The sequence below is a fragment of the Rana temporaria genome, unplaced genomic scaffold (genome assembly GCF_905171775.1).
Source record: "Rana temporaria unplaced genomic scaffold, aRanTem1.1, whole genome shotgun sequence".
Classification (NCBI taxonomy): domain Eukaryota; kingdom Metazoa; phylum Chordata; class Amphibia; order Anura; family Ranidae; genus Rana; species Rana temporaria.
Window position 1 is genome coordinate 1 of NW_024404809.1, and position 27,552 is coordinate 27,552.

At 55.8% G+C, this 27,552-nt stretch overlaps 1 protein-coding gene across 1 annotated transcript; it reads right to left on the reverse strand.

Annotated features, from left to right (window-relative positions):
* Positions 1 to 13,318: 13,318 nt before the first annotated feature.
* LOC120923786 (cAMP-dependent protein kinase type I-alpha regulatory subunit-like) lies at positions 13,319 to 22,119 on the reverse strand. The gene is made up of 7 exons (XM_040335028.1): positions 22,012 to 22,119; positions 21,857 to 21,903; positions 21,406 to 21,564; positions 21,262 to 21,322; positions 15,656 to 15,777; positions 13,915 to 13,996; positions 13,319 to 13,810 (listed from the first exon to the last, which is right to left on the reverse strand). The coding sequence occupies exons 1-7, from the start codon at positions 22,055 to 22,057 to the stop codon at positions 13,638 to 13,640; spliced, it is 690 nt and encodes a 229-aa protein (XP_040190962.1). The 5' UTR covers positions 22,058 to 22,119; the 3' UTR covers positions 13,319 to 13,637.
* Positions 22,120 to 27,552: the final 5,433 nt, after the last annotated feature.

Consider the following 27,552-nt stretch of genomic DNA (forward strand, 5'->3'; position numbering starts at 1 on the left):
GCGGAGCAAACCAATCATCTGATAATAAATGTCATTCCCAAATCTGAGTGTTCGTGTCCCGATCTGGGGGGGGTCCGCCTCCGAGGAGATCACAGGCGATAGAGTGCCCTCCCACCCTGAGACTCCTCCCCCACACAACCCCTCCCACACTGAGACTCCTCCCCTACACACAACCCCTCCCACCCTGAGACTCCTCCCCTACACACAACCCCTCCCACACTGAGACTCCTCCCCCACACACAGCCCCTCCCACCCTGAGACTCCTCCCCCACACACAGCCCCTCCCACCATGAGACTCCTCCCCCAAGAAATATCAAGAATGTTACAAATATAGGAAAGGCTGCACCAGACCATGGAAATAAATCAGGCAGCGGTGGGATTTGAACCCCGGGCCCCAGACCAATGCGGGGGTCGGGTTGTGTAAGAAGTCGGTGAGCCACAAGCAGGTTGGTGATCTCCCGGCCGGGTCTCTATCTTTGGTACGGAGGGTTCCCTGTGTCCTCCTGAAATAGGAGAAGGAAGGGGGAGGTAGGTGAGCAGGTTGGTGATCTCCCAGCCGGGTCTCTATCTTTGGTACGGAGGGTTCCCTGAAATAGGAGAAGGAAGGGGGAGGTAGGTGAGCAGGTTGGTGATCTCCCGGCTGGGTCTCTATCTTTGGTACGGAGGGTTCCCTGAAATAGGAGAAGGAAGGGGGAGGTAGGTGAGCAGAGGTGAGTAGCTCAGTGGGTAAGGACGGTGATCAGGGCGGTGACGACCCGAGTTCGAATCCCGGAGCGGATTGGATGGACATGAATGGCCCAGAGAAGGAGAATGTGATGAAGGGCCCATACAACCAAAGCTGGGGCCCCTGAGTGATCCGGGCGGAAGTCCCTCAGGGGAGGAGCTTTGTGACTGGAGGCCCGGCAATGACCTCAGAGGTTCAGGATCAAATCTCAGCTACTTCTTGGAATTTTTACTCTTTTATGACTTTTATTCTTGAAATAGTAGAACCAACACACAAGTCACTGAGCAGAGGCGAGTAGCTCAGTGGGTAAGAGCAGCAACCAGGGCGCCATGGACGTGAGATCAAACCCCGTAGTCCCCAGGTCACGTCTCTGAGTGGATTGGAGGGAAGGAATCACTGACAGAGGCGGCATTGACTCGAGTTCATATCTCTGAGTGAGTTGGGTGGATGAGAATCACTCAGTGATGGAAGGACCGTAGACCCGCATTCATATCCTGCAGACCCCCCATTCATATCCTGCAGACCCCCCCATGCTCAAATCCCTGAGGGAAAGCTTGGAGGCCATGGACACCCCACCAGTCTGCTCCAGTCCCAGGTCCCCACCGGCCTGTAACATGTGTGGCATTACCTTAGGTTGTGGACATCACGCTTCTTCCGTCCATGGTCTGTGACATCACTGCAACATATATAAATAGAATGGGCTGTCTTACCGGGGCAGCCCATTACAAACTCTTGTACTTAACAAAAATTTCAATTTTTGTCTTCCAACCATTCCCCAATATATAGGGGGCCCCTCAGTTACAACACAGTACCTGAGCCCCCTACTGGTGGGCTGGAAACATTCTCCACCAACAGGGGGGAACTCAGGAACTGCACAGCCCCTGGAACTCACCAACCTCCACCAGAGGGATTTGAACCCACAGCCTTCATCACCCCAGTCTGAGTCCTTACTCTCTGAGCCATCACCTGCACTCAGACATCAAGGGGTTCCTTCTCATAGTTCAGGTATTAATCTGCTGCAAATAAATAAAGAGAGGCCGAGCCTTGAACCTGCGACTCCAAAACCTCTGGGGGGGTCACTGACTGACTACCAACCCTCAGAGCCACCTACCTGACTACCAACCCTCAGAGCCACCTACCTGGCTGACTACCAACCCTCAGAGCCACCTACCTGGCTACCAACCCGCAGAGCCACCTACCTGGCTGGAGGAGAAGTCTGATTCAGATAATCATCAATCACAAAGGAAATAATGAGCTGCCGGCCCCGGGATTCCATCTCACGTCTCCAGAACTTTCCCCAGAATATAGGCGACCCAACTACCTGAGCCGTGAGGGAGGAGGACCTACCGGCCAACGTTCTCATCCTCCTATTTCCTATCCATCGGGTGCGAGCAAAACAGAGGAAACACGCCGAGTCCCACCATCCAGACTATAGAGAGGGGGAGGGGAGGAACAGTCTAAGTCCTCCGGGGAAAATAGATGAAATTTAGTCCATTAAAGGGTTAGAAAATAGGAAAGTTCTGAAGGTGGGGGAGGAGAAGTCCTGGGAGAGGTGACAGTCCTTCCGTCTGACAGACATGAGATCAAATCCCAGAGCCGTCCGCCGCACATCCATTCCCGAGCTCTCCGGTGAGGGGTGGAAATCTTAGTCTTCGGACTTGTTGGGTAAGATTTACATTTTTTCAAAGTCCAACCAATGACAGTAGAGGAACATATTCTAAATCCCATCATAATATAAATACGCACCAAGTCACCTACTGGAGGACCTAAATCATCACTACCCTTCTCCACCACCAGGGGGGGCTCAGGCACTGCACAGCACCTGGAACTCACCAACCTCCACCACCAGGGGGGGCTCAGGCACTGCACAGCCCCTGGAACTCACCAACCTCCACCACCAGGGGGGACTCAGGCACTGCACAGCCCCTGGAGCTCACCAACCTCCACCACCAGAGGATCAAGCACTGCACAGCCCCTGGAACTCTCCAATCTCCACCAGAGGGATTTGAACCCACATCCTTCATCACACCAGTCTGAGTCCTTACTCTCTGAGCCATCACCTGCACTCAGACACCAAGGTGTTCCTTCTCATAGTTCAGGTATTAATCTGCTGCAAATAAATAGAGGCTTTAAGAGGTTTCCACGGGGAGATCGACTGACATCCAACCGGGGAGATCGACTGACATCCAACCGGGGAGATCGTCCGCTGGGATTCTCCGTCCCCCGGAGAAAATAGAAGAAAAATATTCCATTAATGTTGATTCGTGTGATTTGGAGATTTTCCTTTTTCCTTTACAATAAAAATGTTAAAAAAAATTATATTTATTAAAATGATCCAAACAGAAAACTTCTGAAGGTGGGGGAGGAGAAGGCCAGGGGCTGAGAGGTGGGAGTGGCGGAGTGGATAGGACCTCTGCCAGACAAACAGATCGGACATGAGATCGGATCCCAGAGCCGTCCGCTTCAGTTCCTGCGGGGGGTTCACCCTAAAAACAATTTGTACCCTTAGATTGAGGCTCATTCTGTGAAGGGGAATCGGAAATGGAAGCCGTACTTACCGTTTTAGAGAGCGATCTTCTCCGCCGCTTCCGGGTATGGTCTTCGGGAGCGGGCTTCCGACGGTCGCATCCATCGCAGGCTTCCGGCGGTCGCATCCATCGCGTCACGAGTAGCCGAAAGAAGCCGAACGTCGGTGCGGCTCTATACGACGCCTGCGCACCGACGTTCGGCTACTTTCGGAAAATCGTGACGCGTTGTATGTGACCGTCGGAAGCCTGTCCATCAAATAGGAACGCCCGCTCCCGAAGACCCATACCCGGAAGCGGCGGAGAAGATCGCGCTCTAAAACGGTAAGTACGGCTTCCATTTCCGATTCCCCTTCACAAAATGAGCCGCAATCTAATGTTAGAAATGTAATTTCCGGGGGAACCTCCACTTTAACATTGCCTGGACCCCGGGGCCCCTCCGGCCCCCAACATGCAATTTCTCTCTCCATCTTCTCTGAGACAATAAATAGGAGATTCAGAGTCACTTCACTGCGGCTGAGGTAAGAAAACGGCAAAAAGACGGGAAGAGTCATTGGGCCGATTCACATAGAGATACGATGGCGTACCTCCTGATCCCCCAGCGTATCTCCTGATTCCTCCTGATCCCCCGGCGTATCTCCTGATCCCCCGGCGGATCTCCTGATCCCCCGGCGTATCTCCTGATCCACCGGCGGATCTCCTGATATCTCCTGATTCCCCGGCGGATCTCTGAGTCCTGCCGGTCGGATCTCTGAGTCCTGCCGGTCGGATCTATGCGGCTGATTCATAGAATCAGGTTCCGCATTGATATCCCTAAGATCCGACACCTGTAAGTGTGTTACACCGTCGGATCTTAAGCTGCAATTCCCGGCCGGCCGCTAGGTGTAAGGTAAGGTCTACAGGATTGGATATATCAGTTTGTAAATGGATAGAAAACTGGCTGAAAGACAGAATTCAGAGAGTCGTGGTCAATGATTCTTACTCTGAATGGTCCAATGTGATCAGTGGTGTACCCCAAGGTTCAGTGTGATCAGTGGTGTACCCCAAGGTTCAGTGTGATCAGTGGTGTACCCCAAGGTTCAGTGTTATCAGTGGTGTACCCCGAGGTTCAGTGTTATCAGTGGTGTACCCCACGGTTCCGTGTTATCAGTGGTGTACCCCAAGGTTCAGTGTTATCAGCGGTGTACCACAAGGTTCAGTGTTATCAGTGGTGTACCCCTAGATTCAGTGTTATCAGTGGTGTACCCCAAGGTTCAGTGTTATCAGTGGTGTACCCCGAGGTTCAGTGTTATCAGTGGTGTACCCCAAGGTTCAGTGTTATCAGTGGTGTACCCCAAGGTTCAGTGTTATCAGTGGTGTACCCCAAGGTTCAGTGTGATCAGTGGTGTACCCCAAGGTTCAGTGCTGGGACCCTTACTTTTCAATATATTTATAAATGATATTGGGTCTGAGATGAAAAGTAACATTTCTGTCTTTGCAGATGACACCAAGCTATGCAGGGGAATAACGTCCTTGCAGGATGTCTCCAATTTACAAGCCGACCTCAATGCTCTGTCTGATTGGGCGACTGAGTGGCAGATGAGGTTTAATGTAGATAAATGTAAAGTTATGCACTTGGGGGCTAAGAATATGCATCATACATACTAGGGGGAGTACAACTGGGGGGATCTGTAGTGGAGAAGGATCTGGGGGGGTCCGTAGTGGAGAAGGATCTGGGGGGGTCCGTAGTGGAGAAGGATCTGGGGGGAGTCTGTAGTGGAGAAGGATCTGGGGGGAGTCTGTAGTGGAGAAGGATCTGGGGGGGTCCGTAGTGGAGAAGGATCTGGGGGGGATCTGTAGTGGAGAAGGATCTGGGGGGGATCTGTAGTGGAGAAGGATCTGGGGGATCTGTAGTGGAGAAGGATCTGGGGGGATCTGTAGTGGAGAAGGATCTGGGGGGATCTGTAGTGGAGAAGGATCTGGGGGTTTTAGTTGATCATAAGCTCAATAATAACATGCAATGCCAAGCTGCGGTCTCCAGAGCGAGGAAAGTCCTTTCTTGTATTAAGAGAGGGATGGACTCCAGAGAGAGAGATATCATTTTGCCCCTGTACAAATCATTAGTAAGACCTCATCTGGAATATGAAGTTCAGTTTTGGGCCCCAGTTCTCAGAAAGGATATCGGAGAACTGGAGAAAGTGCAGAGAAGAGCAACCAAACTGATAAGAGGCATGGAGGAGCTCAGCTATGAGGAAAGATTAGAGGAACTGAATTTATTCTCTCCTGAGAAGAGGAGAATAAGGGGGGATATGATCAACATGTACAAATATATAAGAGGTCCATACAGTGAGCTTGGTGTTGAGTTATTCACTTTACGGTCATCACTGAGGACAAGGGGGCACTCTTTACGTCTAGAGGAAAAGAGATTTCACCTCCAAATACGGAAAGGTTTCTTCACAGTAAGAGCTGTGAAAATGTGGAACAGACTCCCTCCAGAGGTGGTTCTGGCCAGCTCAGTAGATTGCTTTAAGAAAGGTCTGGATTCTTTCCTAAATGTACAGAATATAACTGAGTACTAAGATTTGTAGGTAAAGTTGATCCGGGTAAATCCGATTGCCTCTCGGGGGATCAGGAAGGAATTTTTTCCCCTGCTGTAGCAAATTGGATCTCATGCTCTGCTGGGGTTTTTTGCCTTCCTCTGGATCATCTGTGGGAATGGAGTTGGGTGTATGGGATTGTACTGTGTTTTTTTATTTTGTTTTTTTGATTTTTGTGGTTGAACTGGATGGACTTGTGTCTTTTTTCAACCTGACTAACTATGTAACTATGTAGGTGGCGTTTCGCTTTATTTACGCGAGGAATATGCAAATGAGGAGAAACGAACGACCGCCCGGCGCTTTTTTTTTACGTCGTTTGCGTTCGGCTTTTTCCGGCGTATACTTACCCCTGGGTCTATGAGGCGCAGCCAATGTTAAGTATGGCCGTCGTTCCCACATCGAATTTTGAAATTTTACGTTGTTTGCGTACGTCGATTCACAAAAGCGCTGGACGCAAGTTACGCTCACGCCGAAACCAATGACGTCCTAGCGACGTCATTGGGAGCAATGCACGCCGGGAAAATTTGCGCATGCGCCTGATTTAAATATTACACTCCCCCTAGCCGCAGAATTTGAATTCCGCCGGGGGATTTACGATACGCCGCCGCAAGTTTTGAGGTAAGTGCTTTGTGAATTAGCATTTGCTTTAAAAAATCCAAAACCAGTTCTGCCCGGTTCTTGGTTGTCAGCGGATGGAATATCTGATATCTTTATCCGGACTGGAAGCGGAATACGAGGAAAGCAGAGTGAGACCTTTCCTTACCCTCCTCCCTCTACTCCACCCCTCATACCGCCCCTCCCTCTACTCCACCCCTCACTCCCTCTACTCCACCCCTCATTCTCCCTCACTCTACTCCACCCCTCACTCTCTCTACTCCACCCCTCATCCTCCCCCTGCGCTCCCTCTACTCCACCCCTCATACTCCCTCCCTCTACTCCACCCCTCACTCTCTCTACTCCACCCCTCATCCTCCCCTGCTTTCCCTCTACTCCACCCCTCATCCTCCCTCTACTCCACCCCTCATCCTCCCCCTGCGCTCCCTCTACTCCACCCCTCATCCTCCCTCTACTCCACCCCCTCATACCACCCCTCCCTCTACTCCACCCCTCACTCCCTCTACTCCACCCCTCATACTCCCTCCCTCTACTCCACCCCTGATACCGCCCCTCCCTCTACTCCTCCCCTCACTCCCTCTACTCCACCCCTCATTCTCCCTCACTCTACTCCACCCCTCACTCTCTCTACTCCACCCCTCATCCTCCCCCTGCGCTCCCTCTACTCCACCCCTCATCCTCCCTCTACTCCACCCCTCATCCTCCACCCGCGCTCCCTCTACTCCACCCCTCATACCGCCCCTCCCTCTACTCCACCCCTCACTCCCTCTACTCCACCCCTCACTCCCTCTACTCCACCCCTCACTCTCTCTACTCCACCCCTCTTCCTCCCCCTACTCCACCCCTCATCCTCCCCCTGCGCTCCCTCTACTCCACCCCTCATCCTCCCTCTACTCCACCCCCTCATACCGCCCCTCCCTCATTCTCCCTCACTCTACTCCACCCCTCACTCTCTCTACTCCACCCCTCATCCTCCCCTTGCGCTCCCTCTACTCCACCCCTCATCCTCCCTCTACTCCACCCCTCATCCTCCCCCTGCGCTCCCTCTACTCCACCCCTCATCCTCCCTCTACTCCACCCCCTGATACCGCCCCTCCCTCTACTCCACCCCTCACTCCCTCTACTCCACCCCTCATACTCCCTCCCTCTACTCCACCCCTGATACCGCCCCTCCCTCTACTCCACCCCTCACTCCCTCTACTCCACCCCTCATTCTCCCTCACTCTACTCCACCCCTCACTCTCTCTACTCCACCCCTCATCCTCCCCCTGCGCTCCCTCTACTCCACCCCTCATCCTCCCTCTACTCCACCCCTCATCCTCCCTCTACTCCACCCCTCATCCTCCACCCGCGCTCCCTCTACTCCACCCCTCATACCGCCCCTCCCTCTACTCCACCCCTCACTCCCTCTACTCCACCCCTCATACTCCCTCACTCTACTTCACCCCTCACTCTCTCTACTCCACCCCTCTTCCTCCCCTGCGCTCCCTCTACTCCACCCCTCATCCTCCCCCTGCGCTCCCTCTACTCCACCCCTCATCCTCCCTCTACTCCACCCCCTCATACCGCCCCTCCCTCTACTCCACCCCTCACTCCCTCTACTCCACCCCTCATCCTCCCCCTGCGCTCCCTCTACTCCACCCCTCATCCTCCCTCTACTCCACCCCCTCATACCGCCCCTCCCTCTACTCCACCCCTCACTCCCTCTACTCCACCCCTCATACTCCCTCACTCTACTCCACCCCTCACTCTCTCTACTCCACCCCTCATCCTCCACCTGCGCTCCCTCTACTCCACCCCTCATCCTCCCTATACTCCACCCCTCATCCTGCCCCTGTGCTCCCTCTACTCCACCCCTCATCCTCCCCCTGCGCTCCCTCTACTCCACCCCTCATGCTCCCCCTGCGCTCCCTCTACTCCACCCCTCATGCTCCCCCTGCGCTCCCTCTACTCCACCCCTCATGCTCCCCCTGCGCTCCCTCTACTCCACCCCTCATGCTCCCCCTGCGCTCCCTCTACTCCACCCCTCATGCTCCCCCTGCGCTCCCTCTACTCCACCCCTCATGCTCCCCCTGCGCTCCCTCTACTCCACCCCTCATCCTCCACCTGCGCTCCATCTACGCCACCCCTCATCCTCCCCCTGCGCTCCCTCTACTCCACCCCTCATCCTCCTCCTGCGCTCCCTCTACTCCACCCCTCATCCTCCCCCTGCGCTCCCTCTACTCCACCCCTCATTCCCCCCTCCCTCTACTCCACCCCTCATCCTCTCCCTGCGCTCCCTCTACTCCACCCCTCATTCCCCCCTCCCTCTACTCCACCCCTCATCCTCTCCCTGCGCTCCCTCTACTCCACCCCTCATTCCCCCCTCCCTCTACTCCACCCCCTCATTCCCCCCTCCCTCTACTCCACCCCCTCATTCCCCCCTCCCTCTACTCCACCCCTCATGCTCCCCCTGCGCTCCCTCTACTCCACCCCTCATGCTCCCCCTGCGCTCCCTCTACTCCACCCCTCATGCTCCCCCTGCGCTCCCTCTACTCCACCCCTCATCCTCCCCCTGCGCTCCCTCTACTCCACCCCTCATTCCCCCCTCCCTCTACTCCACCCCTCATCCTCCCCCTGCGCTCCCTCTACTCCACCCCTCATTCCCCCCTCCCTCTACTCCACCCCTCATCCTCCCCCTGCGCTCCCTCTACTCCACCCCTCATACTCCCTCACTCTACTCCACCCCTCACTCTCTCTACTCCACCCCTCATACTCCCTCACTCTACTCCACCCCTCACTCTCTCTACTCCACCCCTCTTCCTCCCCCTGCTCCACCCCTCATCCTCCCCCTGCGCTCCCTCTACTCCACCCCTCATCCTCCCCCTGCGCTCCCTCTACTCCACCTGCGCTCCCTCTACTCCACCCCTCATCCTCCACCCGCGCTCCCTCTACTCCACCCCTCATCCTCCCCCTGCGCTCCCTCTACTCCACCCCTCATCCTCCCCCTGCGCTCCCTCTACTCCACCCCTCATCCTCCCCCTGCGCTCCCTCTACTCCATCCCTCATCCTCCCCCTGCGCTCCCTCTACTCCATCCCTCATCCTCCCCCTGCGCTCCCTCTACTCCATCCCTCATCCTCCCCCTGCGCTCCCTCTACTCCACCCCTCATCCTCCCCCTGCGCTCCCTCTACTCCACCCCTCATCCTCCCCTGCGCTCCCTCTACTCCACCCCTCATCCTCCCCCTGCGCTCCCTCTACTCCCCCCCTCATCCTCCCCCTGCGCTCCCTCTACTCCACCCCTCATCCTCCCCCTGCGCTCCCTCTACTCCACCCCTCATCCTCCCTCTACTCCACCCCTCATCCTCCCTCTACTCCACCCCTCATCCTCCCCCTGCGCTCCCTCTACTCCCCCCCTCATCCGCCCCCTGCGCTCCCTCTACTCCACCCCTCATCCTCCCTCTACTCCACCCCTCATCCTCCCTCTACTCCACCCCTCATCCTCCCTCTACTCCACCCCTCATCCTCCCCCTGCGCTCCCTCTACTCCACCCCTCATCCTCCACCTGCGCTCCCTCTACTCCACCCCTCATCCTCCCTCTACTCCACCCCTCATCCTCCCCCTGCGCTCCCTCTACTCCACCCCTCATCCTCCCCCTGCCCTCCCTCTACTCCACCCCTCATCCTCCCCCTGCCCTCCCTCTACTCCACCCCTCATCCTCCCCCTGCCCTCCCTCTACTCCACCCCTCATCCTCCACCTGCCCTCCCTCTACTCCACCCCTCAACCTCCCTCTACTCCACCCCTCATCCTCCCCCTGCGCTCCCTCTACTCCACCCCTCATCCTCCCCCTGCGCTCCCTCTACTCCACCCCTCATCCTCCCCCTGCGCGCCCTCTACTCCACCCCCTGCGCTCACTCTACTCCACCCCTCATCCTCCCCCTGCGCTCCCTCTACTCCACCCCTCATCCACCCCCTGCGCTCCCTCTACTCCACCCCTCATCCTCCCCCTGCGCTCCCTCTACTCCACCCCTCATCCTCCCCCTGCGCTCCCTCTACTCCACCCCTCATCCTCCCCCTGCGCTCCCTCTACTCCACCCCTCATCCTCCCCCTGCGCTCCCTCTACTCCACCCCTCATTCCCCCCTCCCTCTACTCCACCCCTCATCCTCCCCCTGCGCTCCCTCTACTCCACCCCTCATTCCCCCCTCCCTCTACCCCTCATTCCCCCCTCCCTCTACCCCTCATTCCCCCCTCCCTCTACTCCACCCCTCATCCTCCCCCTGCGCTCCCTCTACTCCACCCCTCATCCTCCCCCTGCGCTCCCTCTACTCCACCCCTCATTCCCCCCTCCCTCTACTCCACCCCTCATCCTCCCCCTGCGCTCCCTCTACTCCACCCCTCATTCCCCCCTCCCTCTACTCCACCCCTCATTCCCCCCTCCCTCTACTCCACCCCTCATTCCCCCCTCCCTCTACTCCACCCCTCATTCCCCCCTCCCTCTACTCCACCCCTCATACTCCCCTGCGCTCCCTCTACTCCCCCCTCCCTCTACTCCACCCCTCATACTCCCCCCTCCCTCTACTCCACCCCTCATTCCCCCCTCCCTCTACTCCACCCCTCATTCCCCCCTCCCTCTACTCCCTCACTCCACCCCTCCTACTCCCTCACTCCACCCCTCCTACTCCCTCACTCCACCCCTCCTACTCCCCTCCCTCTACTCCACCCCTCATACCCCCCTCCCTCTACTCCACCCCTCATACGCCCCTCCCTCTACTCCACCCCTCATACGCCCCTCCCTCTACTCCACCCCTTATTCCCCCCTCCCTCTACTCCACCCCTCATTCCCCCCTCCCTCTACTCCACCCCTCATACTCCCCTGCGCTCCCTCTACTCCACCCCTCATGCTCCCTCTACTCCACCCCTCATTCCCTCTACTCCACCCCTCATACTCCCTCACTCTACACCACCCCTCATACCCCCTGCGTTCCCTCTACTCCACCCATCATACCCCCTGCGTTCCCTCTACTCCACCCCTCATACCCCCTGCGCTCCGTCTACTCCTCACTCCCTCCACTCCCTTCTTTACATCTGAACCCAATAATGTGAAGGCGGAGTCCCAATAAAATGTAAATGACCAGATTAGTCTGAGGCATTACATATCTATGGGGTACTGCCCCCCTGTGGCCATATGAGGGATAACGAGTCCCTTTCCTAGGACTGGATCTGCTCATCCACCAGTGATGTCGCCCCCCTGTGGCCGTATGAGGGATAACGTGTCCCTTTCCTAGGACTGGATCTGCTCATCTACCAGTGATGTCGCCCCCCTGTGGCCATATGAGGGATAACGAGTCCCTTTCCTAGGACTGGATCTGCTCATCCACCAGTGATGTCGCCCCCCTGTGGCCATATGAGGGATAACGAGTCCCTTTCCTAGCACTGGATCTGCTCATCTACCAGTGATGTCGCCCCCCTGTGGCCATATGAGGGATAACGAGTCCCTTTCCTAGGACTGGATCTGCTCATCTACCAGTGATGTCGCCCCCCTGTGGCCGTGTGAGGGATAACGAGTCCCTTTCCTAGCACTGGATCTGCTCATCCACCAGTGATGTCGCCCTCCTGTGGCCATGTGAGGGATGACAGGAGATTTTGTCCTATAGAAGGTGCCCGGCGGCACATGGGAGGTGACGGTGCAGTGCCCCTCCCCCGAGTAGTATCAGCCCCTCCCCCCAGGAAGCAGCAGACGACAAGGTAAGAATTGAAATCATCTTTATTGCTGAACCTGCTTATAGGAGAAATCTCTAAGAAAAGGAATATATATATTTATATATTTATAGATAAGTGAGAATTCTAGAATCAGGTAACAATACAAAACTGGTCCTCTTCATCCTATCCCTGGCGAGGAGCGCGGTCACATGACAGGATACTTCCCGCCACGCCCGACTCATTACAACTGGATTTTCTATGAAGCAAAAATCGCTTTGTGTGGCGAAATACGGAACTGGAAGCGAGACGCAGACACACACCGAGGAAAATAGACCACACCCCCAACCAATCAGCCGCGTTCCTCTTCCTATGACCCCTTCATTCACAAGCAGTGATAAAAAATACAATGACATCACACGGGGGGAGGGGGGGGACGAAGAGTGACATCACACGAGGCAGGGGGAGTGACAAGTGACATCACACGAGGGGGGGGGGAGTGACAAGTGACATCACACGAGGGGGGGGGAGTGACAAGTGACATCACACGAGGGGGGGGAGTGACAAGTGACATCACACGAGGGGGGGGTGACGAGTGACATCACACGAGGGGGGGTGACGAGTGACATCACACGAGGGGGGGGGTGACGAGTGACATCACACGAGGGGGGGGGGAGTGACATCACACGAGGGGGGGGGGAGTGACATCACACGAGGGGGACGAATGTACCAAAAATCTAAAGAATAAAAAGCAGTGGGGACGATCGTGGAAAGAGCCGGGAACTGCCAATCCCACAGCTCCCCCCCCCCCCACCATGATGGACACCTAAAATCCACCAACCACGGCAGCTGCTGTGCACCCCCTGGGTACAGGTTTTTGACCCCCCATGGTGGCCTTGCTGCATTCTATAGCTACAGTCCATTACCCCCCCCCCCCCCCCCCCCCGTACCACTGATCGGTGATACCCGAAATCCACCAACCACGGCAGCTGCTGGGAACAGTTTGTAGACTCCCCTCCCCCACCTGTACCATGATACTGGAAATCCACCAACCACAGGCAGCGCTCTCCCCCCCCCCCCCTTCAAATCTACCATCCATTGACTCCCCCCCACCCTGATCTATGAGATCTGAAATCCACCGACCCCCCATGGCCTCTCTGTGGCCCCCCCCCCGTGGCCTCTCTGTGGCCCCCCCATCTACCATCCATCGGAAAATAAGAAGACAGGACAGAAGCTACACAAGTAATACAAACATCGTCCAATAAAAAAAAGCCTCCCCCTCCCCCTCCCCCCCCGGTGTAGAAGAAGCGATCCCCCGCTCTCACTACAACACCCAATCACACGAGCCGCACACACAAGCGGTCACAGCACTTTCCTTGCGTGCAGCAATATGGAGTCAGCCGGGGGCCAAAGTGAGAGAAATGTGACTGCAAGCAGACTACCCACAATGCCCCTCTGTGGGTGTGGGGGATGGTGGCGGCGTGGTAAAGCGGTGCAGTGGTGGAGGGACGGCGGGGCCCTAGACGGACAATGACACAAAGCTGTTGTACTGCTGGATGTTCCTCTTCAGGATGTCGGAGCAGGGCCCCAGGACCCGTTCAAAGCGGGGGCGGTCCAACTTCACACATTTCAGGGGCCCACGGGCCACCACAGTGGCTGCTCGGGGCCGATTCATCAGAAGGGCAATCTCACCTGGAAGGAAGAGCAAGGTCAGTGTATGACACCTCCCCTAGGGAGGGGCTTCAATGAGAGGGGAGGAGACATGTCATGGGAACCAGCCAATCAAATCAACTCACCAAAATAATCTGAAGGACCCAGCCGGCCGACTTCCACAAACTCCTCGTTCTCCGAGCGGCGCTGGAGCACGGCCGCAGTACCCTGAGGAGACCACCGGGAAATGTTACACCTGGAGGATTCCCCAGCACCCCAAAACAGGAGACCCCCCAACACAGGAGACCCCCCCCCCCAACACCCCAACGGCCGCAGTAAACCCCCCAACACAGGAGACACCCCAACACAGGAGACACCCCAACACAGGAGACACCCCAACACAGGAGACCCAACACCCCAACGGCCGCAGTACCCTGAGGAGACCACCGGGAAATGTTACACCTGGAGGATTCCCCAGCACCCCAAAACAGGAGACCCCCCCCCAACACAGGAGACCCCCCCCCCCCCCCCAACACCCCAACGGCCGCAGTAAACCCCCCAACACAGGAGACCCAACACCCCAACGGCCGCAGTACCCTGAGGAGACCACCGGGAAATGTTACACCTGGAGGATTCCCCAGCACCCCAAAACAGGAGACACCCCAAAACAGGAGACACCCCAACACAGGAGACCCAACACCCCAACGGCCGCAGTACCCTGAGGAGACCACCGGGAAATGTTACACCTGAAGGATTCCCCAGCACCCCAAAACAGGAGACCCCCCAAATCAGGAGACCCCCCAACACAGGAGACACCCCAACACAAGAGACCCCCCCCCCAGCACCCCAAAACAGGAGACCCCCCAACCAAAACAGGAGACCCCCCCACACCCCAAAACAGGAAACCCCCCACACCGGAGACCCAACACCCCAACACAGGAGACCCCCCCAACGCAGGAGACCCCCCCAGCACCCCAAAACAGGAGACCCCCCAACCAAAACAGGAGACCCCCCCCCACACCCCAAAACAGGAGACCCCCCCCACACCGGAGACCCAACGCCCCAACACAGGAGACCCCCCCCAAAACAGGAGACCCCCCCCCCCAACGGCCTCAGTACCCTGAGGAGACCACCAGGAAATATTACACCTGAAGGATTCCCCCAGCACCCCAAAACAGGAGACCCCCCCCCAAAACAGGAGAAAACGGCCGCAGTACCCCGAGGAGACCACCGGGAAATATTACACCTGAAGGAGGATTCCCCCAGCACCCCAAAACAGGAGACCCCCTCCCCAAAACAGGAGACCCCCCACCCCAAAACAGGAGACCCCCCCCCCCAACGGCCGCAGTACCCCGAGGAGACCACCGGGAAATATTACACCTGAAGGAGGATTCCCCCAGCACCCCAAAACAGGAGACCCCCTCCCCAAAACAGGAGACCCCCACCCCAAAACAGGAGACCCCCCCCCCCCCCAACGGCCGCAGTACCCCGAGGAGACCACCGGGAAATATTACACCTGAAGGAGGATTCCCCCAGCACCCCAAAACAGGAGACCCCCTCCCCAAAACAGGAGACCCCCCACCCCAAAACAGGAGAGACCCCCCACGCCCCAAAACACAGGAGACCCCCCCACCCCAAAACAGGCGAGACCCCCCCCCCACGCCCCAAAACAGGCGAGACCCCCCCCCCACGCCCCAAAACAGGAGACCCCCCCCCCCCCCAACACAGGAAACCCCCCTAACACAGGAGACCCCCCCCCCCAACGCAGGAGAAAAACACAGGAGCCCTCCCCACACCCCAAAAAAAGGGGGACCCAACACCCCAAAACAAAAAGCATCCCCCCCTAAAGAAAAGAGCCCCCCAACATCACACCCAATAATGCCTCACCTCCAGAATGATGAAGAACTCGTCCCCAGGCTCCCCCTGCACCACAATCTTCTGTCCGTCTTCAAACTGAACCGGCTCCAGAGCGTCCGCCACCGTCAGCCGTTCCCACTTGTCCAAGGACTCTGCAAGGAAGAGAAACGCGTCAGCCAATCACGGCTTGTGACACAGGAGGGGACGGCCAATCACGGCTTGTGACACAGGAGGGGACGGCCGATCACGGCTTGTGACACAGGAGGGGGCGGCCGATCACGGCTTGTGACACAGGAGGGGACGGCCGATCACGGCTTGTGACACAGGAGGGGACGGCCAATCACGGCTTGTGACACAGGAGGGGACGGCCAATCACGGCTTGTGACACAGGAGGGGACGGCCGATCACGGCTTGTGACACGGGAGGGGACGGCCGATCACGGCTTGTGACACGGGAGGGGACGGCCGATCACGGCTTGTGACACGGGAGGGGACGGCCGATCACGGCTTGTGACACGGGAGGGGACGGCCGATCACGGCTTGTGACACGGGAGGGGACGGCCGATCACGGCTTGTGACACGGGAGGGGACGGCCGATCACGGCTTGTGACACGGGAGGGGACGGCCGATCACGGCTTGTGACACGGGAGGGGACGGCCGATCACGGCTTGTGACACGGGAGGGGACGGCCAATCACGGCTTGTGACACGGGAGGGGACGGCCAATCACGGCTTGTGACACGGGAGGGGACGGCCAATCACGGCTTGTGACACGGGAGGGGACGGCCAATCACGGCTTGTGACACGGGAGGGGACGGCCAATCACGGCTTGTGACACGGGAGGGGACGGCCAATCACGGCTTGTGACACGGGAGGGGACGGCCAATCACGGCTTGTGACACAGGAGGGGACGGCCAATCACGGCTTGTGACACAGGAGGGGACGGCCAATCACGGCTTGTGACACAGGAGGGGACGGCCAATCACGGCTTGTGACACAGGAGGGGACAAAGGGTTAATCATAGAAGGGACTCTTCCACTGCTGAATGCTAATATTCCCTTTGCATAGCTAATGGACTCCTTTGTGTAGTTACAGCCTCCTGTGAGGTGTATGCTGAGGGGATGATGTGTGAGTGTATAATTGTTTTAAAGGTTAATTGAATTCTATTGTCTGATCATGTTAATGTTAAATATAAGATTGGAGCCAAACGGTCTAGAGAGTGAGTGGATCAAGGGAATGTCATTATTTCAAAGTATGTGTATTGAAGCTCCCCCTGTGTAAGGGGGGGGGGGGCGGAGAGTGTCATTGGCCCTGTAAGTTTTTGTAACCACATATAAGCGAGGTGAAATGTCCCATTAAACAGTCTTGTTTGACCCTTCAACACGCAGCCGCGTCTCGTTCTTGATGGGGGACCCTCTCTCTCTCTCTGGATCTTGGGAATGGAATGATACCGGCGGTACCTGCATATCGCACTTTGCCAGGGAAAAGGACGTCTCCAACGGCCGATACCCCTCACTACCAGTGGGTAGCCGTTACATTGGTTGGCAGCAGCGGGATGGTCCTTTAATCCAAAGAGCAAGTGCTGAATGGAGTCGCAGTACGCCAGGCTGAAAAGATCCACACTAAAAGATCTATTGGAGAGTCGTGGTAGGAGCGCCAGCAACAGACCACGGAGGGAGCTGATAGCTGACCTGCTGGAGCTGGACGAAATGGATGGATCCATGGAAGGAACTGAGCCCCTTGCACCGGTCAGCAAAGAAGATGTAATTACTGGGATTGTACAGCGGAGATTATCCTTGTATCCAGAAACGTCCGTGGAACTAATAAACCAGCTGTTCCGGGAAGCAAGGGAGGAGATACAAACGAAGAGGGGACAAGAACTGGAACTGGTAAGAGCGAGACAGCCCATTACACCTGCAGTTCCTACCCCCCCACCTGCTGCTACAGGAAAGAAAATACCGTTCACTGCATTTAAAGCTTTTGTAGAAAGTGAGGAGGAAATCGATGGATATTTGGCGGACTTTGAGAGGCAGTGCTCACTACACCAGGTACCACCAGACCAATGGGTCACTATTTTGTCGGGGAAATTGTCGGGCAAAGCCAATGAAGCCTTTCGGGCTCTCGCTCCAGAGGATATTTTACAATACCAGCAAGTTAAAAAGGCGTTGCTAACCCGATATGCCGTAACGCCAGAAGCCTACCGCCGGCGCTTCCGGGAGTCCAAGAAGATGGCTGTGGACTCCCACATGGAATGGGCCAACCAGTTACAAAGGGTGGCATCCCTTTGGGTCCAAGGCCAACACCGGGGAGGAAGTATTGCAGCTGTTCCTAATGGAACATTTTCTCCAAGACCTGGCCGCAGACATACAAGACTGGGTACGAGATCGCCGTCCCGCTAACTTAAACGAGGCGGCTCGGCTAGCAGATGAGTACGCGGAGACAAGGAAAGTAAGCCAGAGTACTATGCGGCTGGCTCAGAAGGTAGAACCGCGTACTCCAACCATCACCCCACGCCCAGAGTTTCGGGCTCCAGTCCCACCACGTCCTCAGGGGCCTAGCAACTACCCCCGGGATTCGCCTAGGGTGACGTGCCATCACTGCAGCGACACGGGACATATTGCTCGTTATTGCCCTTTGAGAGCTACAAATAACAATTGGAGACGCACAACACCCAACACAGAGGTCACTCCATCACGTCCCTCTGCGGCCCACTGCCTGGAGACCGAGGGGGGCCCTGAGGAATGTCTGGGAATTTGGTATGAGGCAGACCCAATACAAGCGGCCTCTCCGGATAACCGTCAGCATCACCGTCAGGAGGTACGAGTGAATGGACAAGTAGCACAAGGCCTAAGAGATTCCGGGACTACTATCACTCTGATTCAAAAACATCTGGTAAAGCCAGAGAACGTGTCCACTCGCACAGTTGCCGTCCGGGTCGCAGGGGGTGCTGTATTTCGCGTACCCACCACCCGGGTGCACTTAGACTGGGGAGCCGGGTCAGGAAAGACCACAGTTGGTATCATGGACAACCTACCTGCCGAGGTGGTGCTGGGCAACGACATTGGCCCTCTGACTTCGGCTTATTTACCTACACCTGCTGCTGCTTGTCCCGTGACCACCCGCGTTGCTGGAATCAACCCGCTTGCTGCTGAGAACCGGGTAAGACTACCTTCCCCGACATGTACTGTAGATCCGGCACAATATCACAGTCTAAAATGGGAATGTGACAAGTTGGCCAGTGAGAAATCAGAGATGCAACGACACTATGTCATGTATTATGAGATGTCCCGTGGCTTGAACATTGAAATACACAAACAGGCGGAAATTGTCAAAAGATTAAATGGGATTTGCATCCAGGTGGTGCCGTATCTGTCCCAAGAACATCAGCAACAGGGAGCCAATGAGAGAGCAAAGCAAGTGACTGTTCCAGAATTGAATTCCATTATTCACCGTCACCATCAGCTACCGACCTGGTAAGTCAACGGGAAGGCCGACGGACTGTCCAGGCAAACGGAACTTTTACCCTAACAGCAGACCGGACATCCCCAAGTTGATCCGAAAAGGATCAATCCGGGTCTGCCGGAGTGTTCCACAAAAGGGGAGTAGTGTAACGGACATATGCATGCTGCCTGGACATCGATAACCATCATGCAGTGAGGACTACAAGGAACTGCATGGCTTGTCACAATTGGATGTACCGCATTGTATTCTGAGCTCAAAGGGTTAATTATAGAAGGGACTCTTTCACTGCTGAATGCTAATATTCCCTTTGCATAGCTAATGGACTCCTTTGTGTAGTTACAGCCTCCTGTGAGGTGTATGCTGAGGGGATGATGTGTGAGTGTGTAATTGTTTTAAAGGTTAATTGAATTCTATTGTCTGATCAATTTAATGTTAAATATAAGATTGGAGCCAAACGGTCTAGAGAGTGAGTGGATCAAGGGAATGTCATTATTTCAAAGTATGTGTATTGAAGCTCCCCCTGTGTGAGGAGGGGGGGGGGGGGCGGAGAGTGTCATTGTCCCTGTAAGTTTTTGTAACCACATATAAGCGAGGTGAAATGTCCCATTAAACAGTCTTGTTTGACCCTTCAACACGCAGCCGCGTCTCGTTCTTGATGGGGGACCTTCTCTCTCTCTCTGGATCTTGGGGATGGGATATACCGGCGGTACCTGCATATCGCACTTTGCCAGGGAAAAGGACGTCTCCAACGGCTGAGACCCTCTCACTACATGGGTAGCCGTTACAGGAGGGGACGGCCAATCACGGCTTGTGACACAGGAGGGGGCGGCCGATCACGGCTTGTGACACAGGAGGGGGCGGCCGATCACGGCTTGTGACACAGGAGGGGGCGGCCGATCACGGCTTGTGACACAGGAGGGGGCGGCCGATCACGGCTTGTGACACAGGAGGGGGCGGCCGATCACGGCTTGTGACACAGGAGGGGGCGGCCGATCACGGCTTGTGACACAGGAGGGGGCGGCCAATCACGGCTTGTGACACAGGAGGGGGCGGCCAATCACGGCTTGTGACACAGGAGGGGACGGCCAATCACGGCTTGTGACACAGGAGGGGACGGCCAATCACGGCTTGTGACACAGGAGGGGACGGCCAATCACGGCTTGTGACACAGGAGGGGACGGCCAATCACGGCTTGTGACACAGGAGGGGACGGCCAATCACGGCTTGTGACACAGGAGGGGACGGCCAATCACGGCTTGTGACACAGGAGGGGACGGCCAATCACGGCTTGTGACACAGGAGGGGACGGCCAATCACGGCTTGTGACACAGGAGGGGACGGCCAATCACGGCTTGTGACACAGGAGGGGACGGCCAATCACGGCTTGTGACACAGGAGGGGGCGGCCAATCACGGCTTGTGACACAGGAGGGGACGGCCAATCACGGCTTGTGACACAGGAGGGGACGGCCAATCACGGCTTGTGACACAGGAGGGGACGGCCAATCACGGCTTGTGACACAGGAGGGGACGGCCAATCACGGCTTGTGACACAGGAGGGGACGGCCAATCACGGCTTGTGACACAGGAGGGGACGGCCAATCACGGCTTGTGACACAGGAGGGGACGGCCAATCACGGCTTGTGACACAGGAGGGGACGGCCAATCACGGCTTGTGACACAGGAGGGGACGGCCAATCACGGCTTGTGACACAGGAGGGGACGGCCAATCACGGCTTGTGACACAGGAGGGGACGGCCAATCACGGCTTGTGACACAGGAGGGGACGGCCAATCACGGCTTGTGACACAGGAGGGGACGGCCAATCACGGCTTGTGACACAGGAGGGGACGGCCAATCACGGCTTGTGACACAGGAGGGGACGGCCAATCACGGCTTGTGACACAGGAGGGGACGGCCAATCACGGCTTGTGACACAGGAGGGGACGGCCAATCACGGCTTGTGACACAGGAGGGGACGGCCAATCACGGCTTGTGACACAGAAGGGGACGGCCGATTACAGGAGGGGACGGCCAATCACAGGAGGGGACGGCCAATCACATGCATTGCAGATCCCATGAATCGGCGGGTCTTATGAGTAAACTATGAGGTCCGGAAATAGGTCACACCCACCAGGAAGAGAAGTACTGCCCATGGGGAGGAGCCAAGCACTCACCTAGGATGGAGACTTTGGTGAGGAATTCTTCGTACATCTTGCGCTTGCGCAGCGTGCTCCCCTGAAAGAGAAGCGGGGGGGAGGGGTCAGGTGTGTGGCGTTGGGTGGACCCCATTATTTGCCCCCCACGGTGCGGATATTTACCATGAGGATCCTCCGGTAACTGTCCCGGTCAATTCCCCACAACTTCACGTTGGTTTTGGCTCTCACGGTGGCGGCTCTCGGTGTTCCATAAATCAGAGCCAATTCTCCGAAACTCCCGCCCTCCCCGATGCTCGTCATCCACTCGTTATTCACATACACCTGGAAGATCGGGATACTCAGTACACCTCCCCCATACACCTGGAAGATCGGGGATACTCAGTACACCTCCCCCATACACCTGGAAGATCGGGATACTCAGTACACCTCCCCCATACACCTGGAAGATCGGGGATACTCAGTACACCTCCCCCATACACCTGGAAGATCGGGGATACTCAGTACACCTCCCCCATACACCTGGAAGATCGGGGATACTCAGTACACCTCCCCATACACCTGGAAGATCGGGAATACACCTCCCCCATACACCTGGAAGATCGGGGATACTCACATCCATCTCCCCCTGGTCGATCACGTAGAAGTTATCACCTTCATCACCTGCAAGAAAAAAAAAACAAAAAACGGTTACAATGGCCGCCGGGGAACCTCCCCGATCTTCCCCATCACTGACTCCTTCCCCCGGAGAGAAGAGCCAATCACACTCACCTTGCTGTATGACCGTTTCCCCGGCGATGTAGGTGACAGAGAACATCGCATCGAAGATATCGCTGGAAGAGAGAAAACATTATGTACACCAAGGACCTTCCATGCCCCCCCCTCCGGGTACACCGAGGACCTTCCATGCCCCCCCCCCGGGGTACACCGAGGACCTTCCATGACTGCCCCCTCCTGGGTACACCGAGGACCTTCCATGCCCCCCCCGGGTACACCGAGGACCTTCCATGCCCCCCTCCCGGGTACAAAGATGTTCCATGACCCCCCCTGGGTACACCGAGGACCTTCCATGACCGCCCCGTCCCCCCTGGGTACACCGAGGACCTTCCATGACTGCCCCCCCCGCCCGGGTACACAGAGGACCTTCCATGACTGCCCCGTCCCCCCTGGGTACACTGAGGACCTTCCATGACCGCCCCCCCCCCCCCAGGGTACACTGAGGACCTTCCATGACCGCCCCCCCCCCCCCAGGGTACGAGGATGGGGATGGTACGGATGACACAGAGAAGGCAACTGTACTAAATACCACCTTCTTCTCCTCAGTCTTCACACAGGAAGAGGAGGGGGATACCGACCAATAGTATTGTTAGTGACACATCACAGGACACACCCTCGTGGCTAGCAGAGTCCGGAGTGAAGGAAAGACTAGATAAACTTCATACAAATAAATCACTGGATGGATTACACCCGAGAGTTCTCAGAGAACTCAGTCCGGTTATAGTCAGACCATTGATCCCGGGGAACTACAGGCCAGTCAGCCTAACATCACTAGTTGGTAAATTATTGGAGGGGATGATCAGGGACTATATCCAAAAATGTACTGAGGAAAAAATATGTTGCGTAGTAATCAGCATGGGTCTAGGAAAGGTCGTTCTTTGGTTAGAGGGGCGTGTCCAGAGGGTGGTGATAAATAACGTGTGCCCAGACTGGTCGGGTGCCCCAAGGTTCTGTCTTGGGACTAATATTATTCATAAATGATAGAGAGGACGGGATAGATGGTTTAATATCAGTTTTTGTGGATGATAAAAAATTAAGCCGGGAAATAACTCATCAGAATATAGAAATTTTACAGAAAGACCTGAATAAAATAATGGGGGGGGGGGGGGGGGGGAGTCCACCCCAACTACATGGCAAATGAGGAGAAATGTAAAGTAGTGCACTTGGGGCAAAAAACATAAAAGGTAACCTACTGATTGGGGGGAGAACATCTGGGGGAAGCCAAGGATGGAGAAGCATCGGGGGGGGGGGGAGGCCAAGGATGGAGAAGCATCGGGGGTGGGGGGAGGCCAAGGATGGAGAAGCATCGGGGGGGGGAGGCCAAGGATGGAGAAGCATTGGGGGGGGGGAGGCCAAGGATGGAGAAGCATCGGGGGGGGGAGGCCAAGGATGGAGAAGCATCGGGGGGGGGAGGCCAAGGATGGAGAAGCATCGGGGGGGGGGCCCAAGGATGGAGAAGCATCGGGGGGGGGAGGCCAAGGATGGAGAAGCATCGGGGGGGAAGCCAAGGATGGAGAAGCATCGGGGGGGGGGGGGAGGCCAAGGATGGAGAAGCATCGGGGGGGAGAAGCCAAGGATAGATAAGCATCGGGGGGGGGCCAAGGATGGAGAAGCATCGGGGGGGGGGGAGGCCAAGGATGGAGAAGCATCGGGGGGGGGGGGGGGGGAGGCCAAGGATGGAGAAGCATCGGGGGGGGCCCAAGGATGGAGAAGCATCGGGGGGGGGGGAGGCCAAGGATGGAGAAGCATCGGGGGGGAAGCCAAGGATGGAGAAGCATCGGGGGGGGGGGGGGAGGCCAAGGATGGAGAAGCATCGGGGGGGAGAAGCCAAGGATAGATAAGCATCGGGGGGGGGCCAAGGATGGAGAAGCATCGGGGGGGGAGGCCAAGGATGGAGAAGCATCGGGGGGGGAAGCCAAGGATGGAGAAGCATCGGGGGGGGGGGGGAGGCCAAGGATGGAGAAGAAGGGGATATACTCCAGAGATAGAACGATAATCCCACCACTTTATAAAACTCTGGTCCGGCCGCACCTGGAGTATGCCGTGCAGTTGTGGGCAACAGTCCTCAGGAAGGATGTACTGGAACTGGAGAGAGTCCAAAGAAGGACAATAAAGAGAATAAAGGGTCCAGAGGATATAAATTATGAGGAAACAAAATCTATTCTCGCTGGAGAAGAGATTTACAAATATCTCAATGGTGACCCCCAGCAAAGGAAAAAAATCGATTCCGTCTCGAGGAGTGTAAATCACGGGGGCCACACAATGAGATTGGAGAAGTGGTATAACCTTAAACTACACAGGGGGGGTTCCTCACTGTCAGGGCAATAAGGATGTGGAACTCTCTTCCACAATTGGTGTTGGCAGCGAGGAGTATGGATAGTTTTAAGAGACTCTTGGATGTGCATCTTAAGGAACACAACATACAGGGATTTGTCTGTATTCAACCTCATCTACTACGATACTCTGGGCGGGGCCGTGTATTGTAAGATCTTGGAGGAGAACTGTAACGGTCAGGGGTTAACGCCGTTTACAATATTCCATTCCACCAACCCACGACAGCTTATCGACACTCCACAATCCAGCAGACGAACACGACCCATACAGATTCCCCAGAAACGAGACACAGCTCTGTTCTCTGGTTCCAAACGAATAGACACTAATGGGAAAACCAGGCTTCTTAGATACACCAAAAAGAATACTTGCAGTAATCAGATGGACAATGACCCACTCCACCCACAACATCATACAATGACACAACTCCACCCACAACATCATACAATGGATACCAACGAGCCTCCAATACACATTTCTTTAGTAAACATCTGACCTTTAGACTGTGCTAACTCACAACACACGTTATCATCAATAGAACTTCACACAATACAGTGTCAATTAGCATCACACAATGGAAGGTCTTTAGGAGCCAGACTAAGGTTAGTTTACATGACAGTAGCAGACTTAATTACCCCTTAACAGTCTGTGTTCCCACATTGAATGAATCACTCTTCTATTGACCGGTTGGGTTTAGAATCAACTTGTCAATATATGAATTTGCTTTATATTCTGTCTACCTAATTTATTTTAGCTGAGGAGTGTATTTATATGTACCTTGTTGCAGGCGCCTTGTGGGTTCCACGCAGCTGCTTTTTATATAGAATTGGCAGATTTTTGTTCTGTGAGGTTGCTGACCTTCATATGATATATATCCTGTGTGGGTTGCCGCAGGTCTTCTCCAGCCCTTGGATGAGGAGTCCTCCTGCCCATACAGTGAGGCTCCTGGGGCTGCCGCAGGTCTTCTCCAGCCCTTGGATGAGGAGTCCTCCTGCCCATACAGTGAGGCTCCTGGGGCTGCCGCAGGTCTTCTCCAGCCCTTGGATGAGGAGTCCTCCTGCCCATACAGTGAGGCTCCTGTGGCTGCCGCAGGTCTTCTCCAGCCCTTGGATGAGGAGTCCTCCTGCCCATACAGTGAGGCTCCTGGGGCTGCCGCAGGTCTTCTCCAGCCCTTGGATGAGGAGTCCTCCTGCCCATACAGTGAGGCTCCTGGGGTTGCCGCAGGTCTTCTCCAGCCCTTGGATGAGGAGTCCTCCTGCCCATACAGTGAGGCTCCTGGGGTTGCCGCAGGTCTTCTCCAGCCCTTGGATGAGGAGTCCTCCTGCCCATACAGTGAGGCTCCTGGGGCTGCCGCAGGTCTTCTCCAGCCCTTGGATGAGGAGTCCTCCTGCCCATACAGTGAGGCTCCTGGGGCTGCCGCAGGTCTTCTCCAGCCCTTGGATGAGGAGTCCTCCTGCCCATACAGTGAGGCTCCTGGGGTTGCCGCAGGTCTTCTCCAGCCCTTGGATGAGGAGTTCTCCTGCCCATACAGTGAGGCTTCTGGGGCTGCCGCAGGTCTTCTCCAGCCCTTGGATGAGGAGTCCTCCTGCCCATACAGTGAGGCTCCTGGGGCTGCCGCAGGTCTTCTCCAGCCCTTGGATGAGGAGTCCTCCTGCCCATACAGTGAGGCTCCTGGGGTTGCCGCAGGTCTTCTCCAGCCCTTGGATGAGGAGTCCTCCTGTCCATACAGTTTTAGTTATTCTTTATGGCCTGGATTCAAGAAGCAATTACGCCTGTGTAACCATAGGTTACACAGCGCAATTGCTTACTTGCCCCGGCGTAACGAGTGCTCCTGATTCAGGAACCTCATTACGCCGACTGCAGCCTAAGATATGCGTGGCATAAGGCTCTTATGCCCGCATATCTTAGGCTGCATTCTTGCGATGGCCGCTAGGTGGCGTTCCCGTTGTGCTCAGCGTATAGTATGCAAATTGCATACTAACCTCGATTCACTACCGTACGCGCGCCCTGCGTACGCAGTTTAAGTCGTTTGCGACGTCATTTGCCGCAATGCACGTCGGGAAAGTTTCCCCGACGGAGCATGTGCTCTACGATCGGCGCGGGAACGCGCCTAATTTAAATGGTTCCCGCCCCCTACGGGATCATTTAAATATTGCGCGCTTACGCCGGGCATTTTGCCGGAGCGCACACGCAATTTACGGAGCTACTGCTCCGTGAATCAAGGGCAGCGCAGTAAATTTGCGGGGGCGCAGGGCAAAAACGTTGCCCTGCGCCTCCGCAAAAAAGCGCAAATGTACCTGAATCTACCCCTATGTGTTTGCCATGAGCAGTTATGGCCGACAAGTGGAATGCAAGAGAGGCATTTGCGCACTTTCTAGCCATCACCGGGTGACCATTGGTTCTGGTCAGAGACGATGGGGTTTAAATGTTTTTTATACATATTTTTCATTCATTTTTTATTAATAAATAATAAACATAATTGTTTTTATCCGCTCCCTTCGTTTATTATTCATTAGGCGGGGGTTGATACCTTGGGTACAATAACGCTCAAAGGGAGAAAAATATTTTAATGTTATTGGCCGTTTTTTGGATCAGTTTGCCCTTTTCCATCCATCTGGCAATGTTGCGCTAGTGCTCAATTCCCTTTGTACACAGCGCTTTTTCCAGCAGTTAAGATGGTGGGAGTACAGCGGAGTGCGATCCACATCGAGGCTGCATCATGTGACTTTTATATAAATGCAGTGATTCAGAACGCCGCCTGTATCCCGTGACCACGTCCCTTCGAGACGAAACGTAGGGAGGCGACGTTCTGACGTCACTGCGCATTGTGATTGAACCCGGAAGATACGGGCGTTTGTTTTAGAGCTGGCCGGCTTGATGTTTACTGGATGCCTTGACTGATTGAATTTGATGTAAGTGAATACCCTTTTATTCTTATATAAACGCGAGGATTTTTACTCTTCTATTGCATATACGTACCTTGGGTGGCTGAGATGATCGATTGTTTTTGAGCGCTCTGAGTGGGAACACCTGTTTGAATCACATCACTACATGCTGTATTTGGTCTCCTTAAACAGAGACCAATACATTTCGGTAAGAGGCAGAGAACAGAGACCAATACATTTCGGTAAGAGGCAGAGACCAAGACATTTCGGTAAGAGGCAGAGAACAGAGACCAATACATTTCGGTAAGATGCAGAGAAC

Coding starts and splice junctions, on each gene's coding strand:
- LOC120923786 (XM_040335028.1), bottom strand. CDS start 22,057: ATGTTCTCTGTCACCTACATCGCCGGGGAAACGGTCATACAGCAAG. Junction 21,904..22,011: donor GGAAACGGTCATACAGCAAG/GTGAGTGTGATT, acceptor TTTTTCTTGCAG/GTGATGAAGGTGATAACTTC. Junction 21,565..21,856: donor TCGACCAGGGGGAGATGGAT/GTGAGTATCCCC, acceptor CCGATCTTCCAG/GTGTATGTGAATAACGAGTG.